Source organism: Opisthocomus hoazin, chromosome 16 (assembly GCF_030867145.1).
Source record: "Opisthocomus hoazin isolate bOpiHoa1 chromosome 16, bOpiHoa1.hap1, whole genome shotgun sequence".
NCBI classification, from domain to species: Eukaryota; Metazoa; Chordata; class Aves; order Opisthocomiformes; family Opisthocomidae; genus Opisthocomus; species Opisthocomus hoazin.
Window position 1 is genome coordinate 12,464,239 of NC_134429.1, and position 12,382 is coordinate 12,476,620.

The 12,382-nt window shown below is 38.6% G+C and overlaps 1 protein-coding gene across 5 annotated transcripts in view; it reads left to right on the forward strand.

Annotated features, from left to right (window-relative positions):
• Positions 1–9,900, forward strand: part of UBE4B (ubiquitination factor E4B) — a 42,393-nt gene extending 32,493 nt beyond the window's left edge. For all 5 annotated transcript variants that reach the window (XM_075437665.1, XM_075437666.1, XM_075437667.1 and 2 more), the window contains 10 exons: positions 319–446; positions 816–914; positions 1,772–2,007; positions 2,751–2,877; positions 3,176–3,320; positions 4,367–4,501; positions 4,885–5,076; positions 7,358–7,532; positions 8,051–8,197; positions 8,598–9,900. In XM_075437665.1, the coding sequence (XP_075293780.1) occupies positions 319–446; positions 816–914; positions 1,772–2,007; positions 2,751–2,877; positions 3,176–3,320; positions 4,367–4,501; positions 4,885–5,076; positions 7,358–7,532; positions 8,051–8,197; positions 8,598–8,659 (1,446 nt within the window). In that variant the 3' untranslated portion in view covers positions 8,660–9,900. The remainder of the gene's footprint in view (positions 1–318; positions 447–815; positions 915–1,771; positions 2,008–2,750; positions 2,878–3,175; positions 3,321–4,366; positions 4,502–4,884; positions 5,077–7,357; positions 7,533–8,050; positions 8,198–8,597) is intronic.
• Positions 9,901–12,382: the final 2,482 nt, after the last annotated feature.

Here is a 12,382-nt window from a genome sequence, read left to right on the forward strand (position 1 = left end):
GTATAAATTGACATAAATTTTCTGAGCTGTATCACCAAAATTACTTTAAATGCACATTTTCCCACTTTGATAGCTCTGTTATTTCTTCCGTTGTTCCCCTAAAGCTTGTACCTCTGTCCCTGTACCTTTGAATTGTGTGCGTGTTTTTCTTGAGATGTTGGGGTTAAGTTCACTATTTTCTTCAAATAAGAGCGTATTTTGAGAAGAGACCATTGTATAATTGTCATAATTCACAGATATATTGATTAGCTTGGATAGACTTGACCTTCCTTTCATGTTGTCTTGCCCTGGATTAGTTTTTGTATGCATATTCTGCAGAAACTGGTGAGGTGCAAGGCTTGTGCAGATGCTGGTTTGCTGGATGAAAACTTTCTCAGGAGATGCCTGAATTTCTATGGCATGGTGATTCAGCTGATGCTTCGTATTCTTGACCCTGCCTATCCCAAGTGAGTGTCAGGATTGTCTGTGTAAATTGTGTCAAAGATATTTCAGGTCGTGTTAGAATGTTTATGGAATTTAGCAGTTCTTGAATAATTTTTTTTTTTACAGTGTCTGCGTTCTTATGTATTTGTTACTTTATGTCAGTGACATAAATTCTTGCATAGAATATATGTCTTTATAGTTTAAGGTTCAGCTGTGGGAGAGCAACCATCGGGTATTTTTAGTACACTTGAAGTACTGACATGGATTTTTAAAAACTCACTTTCAGAACTCTTGTAAAGCATTCCCACAGGAGAATTCCATTAGAGAGCTTGTGACAGTTTCTACTTAACCCTGCTACTTTACTGTCCTGTTTATTGTCTCTTATTCTACAGCATAAAATTGCCTTTAACTCCTGAAGTTCCGAAGGTATTTGCAGCATTGCCAGAGTTTTACGTGGAAGATGTTGCTGAATTTTTATTTTTTATTGTACAGTAAGTAAAGTTATATCTAAAGGAAATTTGTACTACTGTTCACCCCTGTAACAGGTGGTGTGCACATAAATTTAGGGTGCAAAAGTAGTTTTGTAGCTATTCTGTAGTTAATATGTCCTGTTTATATGTCCTGTAATAATGTTCTATTTTTTAACAATGGCCATAAGATTATGGCATTGGCAGGCATTGCTGCCGACAGAATGCCTCGATGAGCTCCAGAGTCCCTTCTAACCTCATTTTTTCTTGCAAGAAGGTTGAAGCGTTTTTGGTTCCCTCCTCCCAAGAATTTTCCTTGTGGCTTGGAGTTTGCCGAGTCCTTCTGATCTCATGATATGTTTAATCATCACTAGAATAATATTTTTAAAAAGTCATAGCTTAGTAAGTAGAAAATTCTCCCATTTATAAACTTGCTGGGATGAAATGCATTGGTATAGTTTTAGCAGTTTAGATGGGCATGAATGCTATTCAGATGTCATCCTGGAGTTGTGAAGCTGGTCACTTTATTCCCGATATGTGCTTTCAAACCCAGACTTCGCTGTGTTGTATGATGAGGCTTTTGCTTTCCTGAGATGCTGTTACAGTGGTACTTCAAGGCAAATTTGCTATTATGTGCAACAAAAGAATATGATAGTGTTTCAGGCTAAAATTCAGCTTCCAGTAGTGAAGAGCTGGCAGGACCTTTTGGAAGAGTAAGAATCTGGTTTCTGTAGAGAAAGATGGGGAATTACGATAAAATGACTAAACTTTTCCTGTTGCTAATGAATGCTGTGAACTTACTTGATGTACATGATAAATCTTCTCTGGAAAACACAGGGCTGGCGTTTTTCATTTTGTTTTGCTTATTTCCCTCTTTTCAGATATGCTCCTCAGGTGCTTTACGAGCCCTGTACTCAGGACATAGTGATGTTCCTTGTTGTGATGCTGTGCAACCAGAACTACATCCGAAATCCGTATTTAGTAGCCAAGCTGGTTGAAGTGATGTTCATGACAAATCCAGCTGTTCAGCCCCGGACACAAAAGTTCTTTGAAATGATTGAGAATCACCCTCTCTCCACTAAATTGTTAGTCCCCTCCTTGATGAAGTTTTACACGGGTAAGTGCTTTGCCTATAGTTCACTGGGTGTACAGTAAGCAAGGAGTATTACAAGGCAAAAGGTTGGTTGTAGTTGTTTTAACATTTAAGAAAAAAAGGAAAAAAAAAAACCCACTCAAAAAAAAAAGTTAGATCTTGGGTCTTGTAAAGATGAGGCTTTGTTGCTCAGGAATCAGGGGAAAGAGCATTAGATGGAACCTTGAGAATTCTAACCCTTCTGCAAGCTGCTGTGCACTGACAACTCTAGTGCCGTAGATTGACGTGACGATTGTTTTTGTGGTGTTTAGACTCCAAAATGGAAGGGGTTTGTTTGTTTTGTAAGGGATTATTCGGATTTTAAAACTTCTGACTGGTTTTACTAGTCCCATAGACTGGGATGCTTCAGAAGGGCTTTGTACCCACAGAAAAAACTATTTTTGCAGCATTTCCAGAGTTTTCTTATTATTGACATTTCAGACTGTGGGATGAAGAGCAGAGTGGCGTTGAATAGAACAGAAAGTTTTGTTTTCCAAGGGTTTTTCTTCGGAAATAAGCGTGGTTATGCATTGAAAAATGGACAGTGCTGCTGCTTTTAATTGGGATTAAGATGGTGACTTCTGAATTGGAATTGAATTTCATCTGTTAACGCTTGGTGCTTGAAGCTCATCACACTGGAGGCAGCAGGGGAGAGATGTAGTGTGTTTGCACGTAAATCCTGGTGGGAAAGTTTTGATTTCAAGTCTGGGATCTGTTTTTGTTTTCAGATGTTGAACATACTGGAGCCACTAGCGAATTCTATGACAAGTTTACAATCCGCTACCATATCAGCACCATCTTCAAAAGCCTCTGGCAGAATATAGCTCACCATGGTACATTTATGGAAGAGTTCAAGTGAGTAGGAAATGGTGTATGGTGCTGCTTACTGTTATGCAAGCTGCTCAGGCAACGACCTGAGGAGGTCATTACCATTGGGAATGGGTGATGTTGTTTTCCGTTGAATCTTAAATGGCAGCCCCTTCCAGTAGATCTGGAGTGTTTCTGAACTGAGCTCTGGACACCACAATCAACTTGGCTTGGGGAATGGGATCATTACTCAAAATACAGAGTGCAGAAGGAGTGTTGCTGGGGTTACAGTCTGGTCTGTGCACCCATCTACTCTGCCGTGATAACTGTGTTTCAATGTTTTCAGCTCTGGCAAGCAGTTTGTTCGCTACATCAACATGCTGATAAATGACACAACTTTCTTGCTGGATGAAAGTCTGGAGTCCCTAAAACGTATCCATGAAGTGCAAGAGGAGATGAAGAATAAAGAACAGTGGGACCTGCTGCCTAGGGTGAACAGAGCTCTTTTTCAAAGTGCCCTTTACTTATTTTTAACTTTCTAATACAAGAGCATTAAAAAAAACTTTTTAATAAGGGGCAGCACCAAAGAGCTGCTCGTAAGAAGTTCTTGATGCTTTTTCTTGCTGCCAATATTCTGGATGATACTCTGCAAAAACATCACTGCATAGTTAACGTTGTGGCTGGCAAAGAGTGTGATGGGAAGTGGTAATAGTGTAAAGGTTTAAATTACTGTGCACTTAATTCTAAGTGGAGAAATTGAGGCTTTAACCTTCTTGAAGGAGGTTTTAGAAGATGCTCGCCAGTTGAATTGACTTCAAGGAAAAGAAGCTTTTATTTTGTTAAAGCATTGATCTGGGGTAGATTCAGTGCAGACAATTAGAGTCCTGTACATCAGACCTTAGTCTGACTAAACAATTATGTGTGTTGACCCACCAATGTCAGGTATTTCTATTTTAAAGTTATTGATTTTAAAAAAAGTTTGAAAAGCTATAGAGATCTTGTTTGTTAAACTTATTCTGGTTTACTCTTCTGAAGCCTTTGTTCCTGTTTATGCCTATTAGCAAGGTAAAGCCATTTCTGTAGTGACAAAATGACCTGGACATCATCTACAGATCATTCCAGTGTGGAGTGTTTATTACTTATGATGGTGCATAAATTGGAGAGAACCTCACTTGACTCTCAAATCCCAAGCTGATTTTGAAGTATTGGCATTGGGATGGAAAGGAAGCATAACCCAGTTCTGCGGCTGTGAGGAGCAGTTGCAGGATTTAAACAGACTCAATAACCATAGAGTTTTGTGATACCATTTGCATCCATTTTTAGTGTTGCAGAATTCTGGAAAAATGACGCAGACTTTTGCTTAGTATTAAGTAGTAGAAGTGAGCTGTACCCTAAAAAATGCATCGCATCTAGATCTGAATTGCAGTCTGTTCTTTTGTCTGTCTAGATCGTGTTAGCTTTATGGCTGTTAAGATTTTGATTGGTGATGATGTAGGAAATTCTGTGGACTTGTAACCACTGAATGTTTATTTTGTAGGATCAGCAACAGGCTCGGCAATCACAGCTAGCTCAGGATGAGCGGGTGTCTCGTTCATATCTTGCCCTGGCAACAGAAACCGTTGATATGTTCCATATCCTTACCAAGCAGGTTCAAAAACCTTTTCTCAGACCTGTAAGTCCTGCTCAGATGTAACTTGGTTTCTAGCTTCTGTAACAGCTCTAATATTGGATAATATCCTGGAAATGTTTGGTAGCCCTCTGTCTCCATTCTCCTCCCCTTTCTCTGACTCACTGAAATACAATTGCTGTTGAAGTTACTTGATGTTAAGAGCGTTACCTTAGTCACTGAGATGGTGTAGTCCTTCCAGACAGAAGCTGGTTGTATTATTTTCTTTTTAATGGAAAGCATGCATAAAGAAAAGACACTTCCTGCAAGCCTACAAAACGATCATTTTATTAGTTAATAATTTCTGATCTTGCTGTACGCAAATCTAGTGGTAATCTTCTTTATCATTGCCTTCATGCTGTGATCTGTGTTTTACTTTGGTCTTGTAGGAGCTTGGACCGCGATTGGCTGCTATGTTGAACTTTAACTTACAGCAACTGTGTGGCCCCAAGTGCCGTGACCTGAAAGTCGAAAACCCTGAGAAATACGGGTTTGAACCAAAGAAGCTGTTGGACCAACTGACTGACATTTACCTGCAGCTAGATTGTGCTCGCTTTGCTAAAGCAATTGCTGATGACCAGGTGAGCTCCAGAAAGACGAGAGGGGGAAGGGCAAAAGCACTGTGGGCAAACACAGCTTTGCAGAACACTCTAGCAGAGGTTTCATCTTACTCACAGGCTGCCACCCAGTTTCTGTCATATATGTTTGCAGTTTGTTTTCTTTCAGCAGATGGTCTCTGTGTCTCATGCTGTCTGCTCTTTGTAGACGGGTATGTTTTCAAAGTGTTCTGCAAACCTACAAACACACATAAACATCTATAGCACTTCACACACATAGGAAGTTTCCTGAGCATCAGTTGCTTATAGCTACAGCCTCATTGCAAATTAGCAGAAGTACTTTCTCCTAATACTGCAAGTGGGAAAACTGAAGCATACAAAGAGTTTTGACTTCCTCCCGACTTCCTCATCAAGAACACATGAAACAGGCAGAGCTGGGACTGAGAGTAAGAGCCTCATTTAACAATCCAAAGGTCGTTCTCTAGACTGACAGTTTCCAAATCATTTTCTGTTTTAATTCATTTTATTAAATGGCTGTGTAATAAACTGACAAAACACAGCATACATGAGACACCTTTGAACTCTTCAAGGTAGTCTTCAGAGCAGAATGTTAATTTTTACGATAAGTTCTTGCCTCTATGTTCTTGTGAAGTTGTCAAACTACTGAATCATACCTCCATGCCTGTGTCTTATAATACAAACTTCTCAAAATCTAGAGGGGAAAAAAATGTTCTGAGTGGCTACTTGAAACTCTGGTGGAAGCTGGTGTACAACACGTCAAGCTGTATTTGCATGTCTAGTGAAGCAGAGGTATCAGAGTAACTCATGATCTTTTTCCTGTAATTATTTAAGTTCTGATAATTGTGGATAATATCAGTAACACTTCTGAAACAGACTTTATGTGTTTGCATGTGTATAATGCGCACGCAGTCTATTTTTTATACTGTTCAGTATAAATGAAAGTGAGAATGTTATCCATCATTTTCATTGATCCTAGCCACAGCAAAATGCAGAGCAATGACGTAGGGATTAAAAAGAAGCCTGCTGGTGTGGGAACTGGAATAAAGCTTAATTAACAAAGTAGCCTTTCATAAAAAGGGGGGGGGGGGTGAGAAGTATCTTGGAAACACTCAATGACAGGAAAGAAACACCAAGGAAATGCACCGTTAGTTAATGGCTACTGGTCCTAGGAGGGAAAAAACCCCAAAACAAACAAAAAGTTGCTTGATCATGGCAGGGTCTCTTTAAAGCTTTCTGTTAGATCTCCCATTTGCAAATCCTGGCACGTATTAGAAGGGATCTGAAAATGTTTATAAAGCCCTGGGCATATCGCCACAGTTCTGCTTTCCGCTGTGGACTAGAAAGGAGTTTGGGAGGGCACTGTGCGTCCTAAGCAGTGAGTGATATTTCTTCATGCAGTGTGGTGTAGATAAAAGAAGTGGGGCTGTGTTGAACACTTCAAAATCCCCAAGGAAAATAGAAATCTGTGAGACTTAGTGTGTTTTGTTTTGTCATTTAATTCAGCCTTGCACTGCAGTGTAAATAACAATTTTTATTAAAACGCTTATATCAAAACATGGCATTGTGAACTTAAAACAGTGTCTTTAGAACATAAGCAGCTTTCAAAAGTCCTTGCCTAACTTTTTTTTTTCACATGAAAGCGATGTTGCTGTAGTTGAAACTACAGGATATGCATTTGGTCTCCGAGTGTCGTGCTGTGGAGCTGTACAGTTCTTACTGCACTGGTTGGCAAGCTTCCAGCAAGTATTACTTCCCTCGGAGTTGCCTTACTACTTTTGCAACATCACCGGGTGGGGTTTTTTTTTGTTTTGGTTAGGAGAAAGAGTACCTTCTTTCCCAGTACTGCCTTGCACATTATCGGAGAAGTTAAGAATCAGAAAAACTTTCCATTTTATGCTGTATTGTCGGCCAAGACTTGTGAGAACAAGAACACAGACAAGAGTGGCAAGACACATGTTTTGCCTAAGGAACAATCCTTGTAATTACTGTCAGCCTCTCTGAGTCTCTTACTCATTTTGATTAGGTGATGTTGCCTTTTTTTTTTGGTTCTGAACAGTTCTACAGTAGTGATGGCCAGTAAAAAAGCATAAGTCTACCCCAAAGTTGACATTTTGTGCTAGATGAAAAGTTATCTACATACTACTTTTCTGTCTGACATAATGTTGAGGTTTCATTGATCTTCCTTCTGAAGTTTTAAAAATGCATTAAAAGATCTTTAGATGTTTTATGGCGTGTTGAGGATGCTACAACTCAGCAAAGTTGTCTTTTTATGCTTTGCTTGTAGAGGTCCTACAGTAAAGAGCTCTTTGAGGAGGTTATCTCAAAGATGAGAAAGGCTGGCATCAAGTCAACCATAGCAATAGAGAAATTCAAACTGCTGGCAGAGAAAGTGGAGGAAATTGTTGCCAAGAATGCCCGTGCGGAAATTGATTACAGTGATGCTCCAGATGAATTCAGAGGCAAGCTGAGTTTTCTAAATACTGACTTTTTAGGAGAACAGGGATTTTTTTTCTAAAAATTCTAAATATGAATATGTATTAATAGAAACTATGTATTGTTTATGAAGTCTTGCATCCTGCTTTGTTTTAATTATTTGTTAAGTAAATAGTTTAGTTAAGTAAATATAGAGAGCTAAGAGATTCTTTCTTTGTTTTTTTTCCTGGGATTGTACTGTCTAGTCCTATCCATGTTTTGCTTACGTGTATTTTAAAACAGCAAAAAAAACCAAACCAAACAAACAAACAAAACCAACCAAAAAAACAAAATCTGAAAATAGGGTGAAAATAGCTTAGTCCCAGTTCAGAAAGGGAAAGGCAGTATAAAGGCTGAAGTCCACGGCTAATTTTAACCATTTTCTGTAACTTCAGCAATATATCTGATGGGGACCCTGAATATCGGTTCCACACTGTGATTTTGTGGGAAGATGAAACTTGTAGCTATTGTCTTCAATTTAATGAGCAGACACTTGTGCCCTCAGATCCCCTGATGGACACTCTGATGACTGACCCTGTGAGGCTGCCGTCTGGAACTATTATGGACCGGTCAATCATCCTGAGGCACCTGTTGAACTCTTCCACTGATCCTTTCAATCGTCAGACACTGACAGAAAATATGCTGGAACCAGGTATCCATTTAACAGTGAGCAGTGGAGCTGTTGGCTGGGGGAAGCAGTTTGTTCTGTATACTGTCAGAGGATAGTGTTGAGGCCTCAGTTAACAGTTCTTGCAACTTGCACAGAAAAGTTAATTGCTTCCGTTTTCCCTTTTTCTGGGAGAAAACCCCACACCCTTGCCTTTGTAACTAGCAGGCTAAAGGATACTGTTATAGTAGGTAAATATGTAATTCATTTACTCAAAGCTGTGCAGAAAATGTGTTGACAGAGAAGAAAGTAGTAGTAGATATTCCTGATCAAGTTTCTAGAAAAGAAATTGCTGTTGGTCATGAGGAGCTTTCTTATAGTAGTATTACTAAATAATTTTAACTGTGAAGTTAATAATTCTTTTTTCTCTTCTTTACACAACTAGTGCCAGAACTTAAAGAGCAAATCCAAGCCTGGATGAGAGACAAGCAGAATGCTGACCATTAAAAATTCCCTTGCAGTGCACGCCAACACCACTGGGAAGAGCAGGGCGTGGGCTGTTCTGGTAATAGGGGAGCAGATACCCTTTGAGAGCTGTTGATGGGATTAGCACGCCCACTGGCACTGACTTGCAGTAGTGACCAGACGCATGTGGACGAGGAGAAAAGCGGCTTAATTCTTGTACATATATTTAAGTGATAATGATGGTCAATAACATGGAGGACAAGCTAGGAAGTTTCTTATGTTACAAAACTGTCCTTCAGTATGTCACATTTTGGAGTTTTTACAGCTGAATTATTTTAGCAAAGATGAATGGGTCAGGGCAGCATCCCTTCAACCTTATTTTTTACAGCCAGATATCCGTTAATTTGATTGTGGTTAGAACCTTGGACATTTTGCTGCTAAAGTAACTTTTTCCTCTTTCCCTCCCTTCTTCCTCTTCCACCCATCAAACCTGCACTGCTGGTTTTTTTTTTTTTTTTTGTAACGCAAAAAAAAAAAAATCCCTGTGAAAATCAAAATCATTCCCCTGCCCTCAAAAGAAAACATTCTGTGCGATAACTGTGCCTGCAACAAAGTGTTAATCTTGGGATCGTATTTTTATATTACACATATTTGCATATTTGGTTTTTAATTGGTGTAGACACAAGGATAATTTCAAAAAAGGAAAGACTTCACATACAGATTTTAATTTCCATTCTTTGAAATGTCCCTTTTCTTTATGTTGATCTAGATGCTCTGGTATTTTTGAAAAGCCTTGGGATAGAAATATGCTAAAGCAGCTGCCACGAATGAGATGCTTGGGAATAGCAGGATTTCAGTGACTTAAAAAAAAAAAAAATCCATTATTTTAATGCTGCAGATATGATATATGCTAAATGACAGTTCTGAGCCATTAGAGCTTGTCCGTAGAGCGCAGATCCTTTTATTCTCGGAGGCTGCAGTTTGGGGCAGGGGGTCATTTTTTATGTTGCGTACCAGTTTGTATCCATGGCTTGGCCTTACCAAAGCAGAAAGGGTGCAGGAAATGTAGAATTACATTTTTAAAAAAAATAGAAAAAAATTCACAAACATTTTTGTATTACTGCCCCCTGCATATGATACTTGAATTTCCTTTTTAAAAAGGATTTGAAACCACAGTGTTTTAAAATTAAGTCTGAAAAAAGGTTTTCTTTTGTTTTTCGCTGTGTCTTCTGTTCAATTCCTGACTCTCTTGAACTACAATAAATAATACACACTCACACAAAGTGCTTCCTTTGTCTTTCCTTTAAGTCTGCCAGTGAAAGTGTAAAAAATACAAATGACTGGGTGGCTTTGTTCAGATCTGCTGATACTGATTTAGGATCTGGAGGTAACTTAGTAAATTATGTGGAAAACTTCTGTGCACGCAGATATCAGTAATGCTTCAAACTGATAATGTTCCCAAGTGGGTGACGCGTATACCTATTCCTAGCTACATGACAGTTGGTGACAGGCTCCAGCGAGAATTTTCGTTAGGCTATATATAACCCAGTGCTGACCTTTGAGATGTGCAAGTAATTCTAAATTAAAATGTGAAGATGTGGTGGGTTTTTTGTTGTGTGTTTTTTTTTGTTGTTTTGTGGTGGTCCGTGTTCCACCAGTGTGCGTGTTTGTATTTTCCCCAAGGGTGGGAGGAAGATTCCAAAGTTTGTGTCTGCATGGACTGTTAGAACAGAGAAACTTGTTTGTTGACTGGTTTTACTTCCTTAACCTTCACTCCTTCCACAAATTCCAGTCCCCCTCTTCTTCCCTCTTCAGAAGTCACAGAACAAAGTCTGCTCTGCCTTTATGTGCAACCTGTTGTTCAGCATCCAAATACATCACAGTTTCTGAACATGTCATAAGGGCATGCAGAGAGCTACAACTTTCAGGGTACGTTTTCACTTTTAGTAAAGAGGTAGTTATTTTTCTACATAAAGGAAAACTTAAATGTTCCACCGTTCACCTCATTATTAAGGATTTATGCTTCATTTGATGGAGGTCAACTGTTCAGCAGTGTATATTTGTTTTTACTATGGTTTCACTATGGGTTTTCTTCTGTAAGCTAACATGGTATAGCTTTTAGTTTTATTGATGATTATGAATGTGAAAGTATTGGAAAGAGGGAAGAAATGCTTTCTTCTGATTTTCTTCAGCTGTTACAAATTAGACACACCACTGCCTCTTGTGAATAAGGATGCTGTGGAAACAATAAGCAATCTGATAAAATGCGAAGAGCACAATCAGAAAAAAACCCTGTTTGCTCAAGTATATCCTCTAAAGGGCTTGAGGTCTGCTGTTCTCTAATAGTTCTTGATATTTCATATTTGGAGTGTTACAACTAATATCAAAGAGGGCTGTGAATTTAAATGTTTTACCAGAAGATCTGCATGGAACTGGCACTTTTTTAATGCAAGTATAAAACGAAAATCCTATTTTTTATTTATTCCATTGTACCAACTGAAAGGCTTGTTTGAATAAATTCAGGATGTTTCTTTTAACCTTGTCTGACAGGAGGAAATAGAAATATTTACATTTATAGGATGTATTAATCATGACAATGCCCTTCAGAATCTGATTTTATATATATTTTGCTATCATATCAGACTTTGACCTGAGGAGTATATATAGCAAAGTGCATACTGAACTGTTACATCTAATTATAGCATACATTTATCATTTGAAAATGTATCAGTGCAGGTATTACAGAAGACACGAAGACTAACATTAAGTGGCTAAAACAGTATTATCTGGACAACGAGTATGAAGTATTTCAAAAGTGTGAATTTAGACAAATGCTTTCCCAAATTCAGCATTCATGGGCAGAATAGTGAAATGTATTTTAATTTAAGCAACTGAAAGTACCATTAGATTGCTGTCTTCTGGGCACAAAAGTGACTCAAACCCGTCTTTTAGTGGATAGTGGACATCTGAGTAACTGAAAAGGAAAGCTGAAGTTAGTATTGGATTAAGAATAAATGTCCCACAAAAGCATATTGGCTGTGTGACAATTCTTAGTTTAATTCATTTAATACCACCTGTAGTTTATTGTGATTACCTCTCCCCCCTACTAACATATCATGTACCTTTTTCAATCCAACTGTAACCTTATACAGAGACTTTACATTGGAGAACACAAATTATCTATTGATTGAATTACCTTTGACATCCCAGGAATGCCTAATTTACATAAACATTGCAAAATGTGCTTTTCTTGAGAAATCTGAAGTTACAAGATGGTATCGCTGGTCTCCTTGCCCTCTAGTTATGTGACTAGAGAAATTACTGGGGCTAGTTCTGATGTTACAGCAATACAGTTCAGTACAATTGATTCTATTACATCACAATTTACACTTACGTAATAGCACAATTTACATCTCTGTCAACTATTCCCTGCTGGCAGTAAGGGCAGCCTAATGCTGTTAACAGCAGGATGACAGCGCTGCTTTAGCCAGCAACAGATTGACTCTTAACAATCCCCAGGAGCATTGCACTGCAGCGTAGCTGTCTTCCTTTTTGTTATCCCTTAGCTTAAACCTACCCTCTTGCCTGTATTTCAACAGGCTTCCCCATTTTAGGTGGCACATCTCAGTGATTTGTGTAAGCAACTATTTGTACTAATACATGCAAGAAATTTTTCACAGTAGGACTTGCTCTCATTTTTCTGGTATAATAATGCTCAAGAATGCTTTTCTTGTGTTGAGGACCTTCATTATGTGAATATTTCTT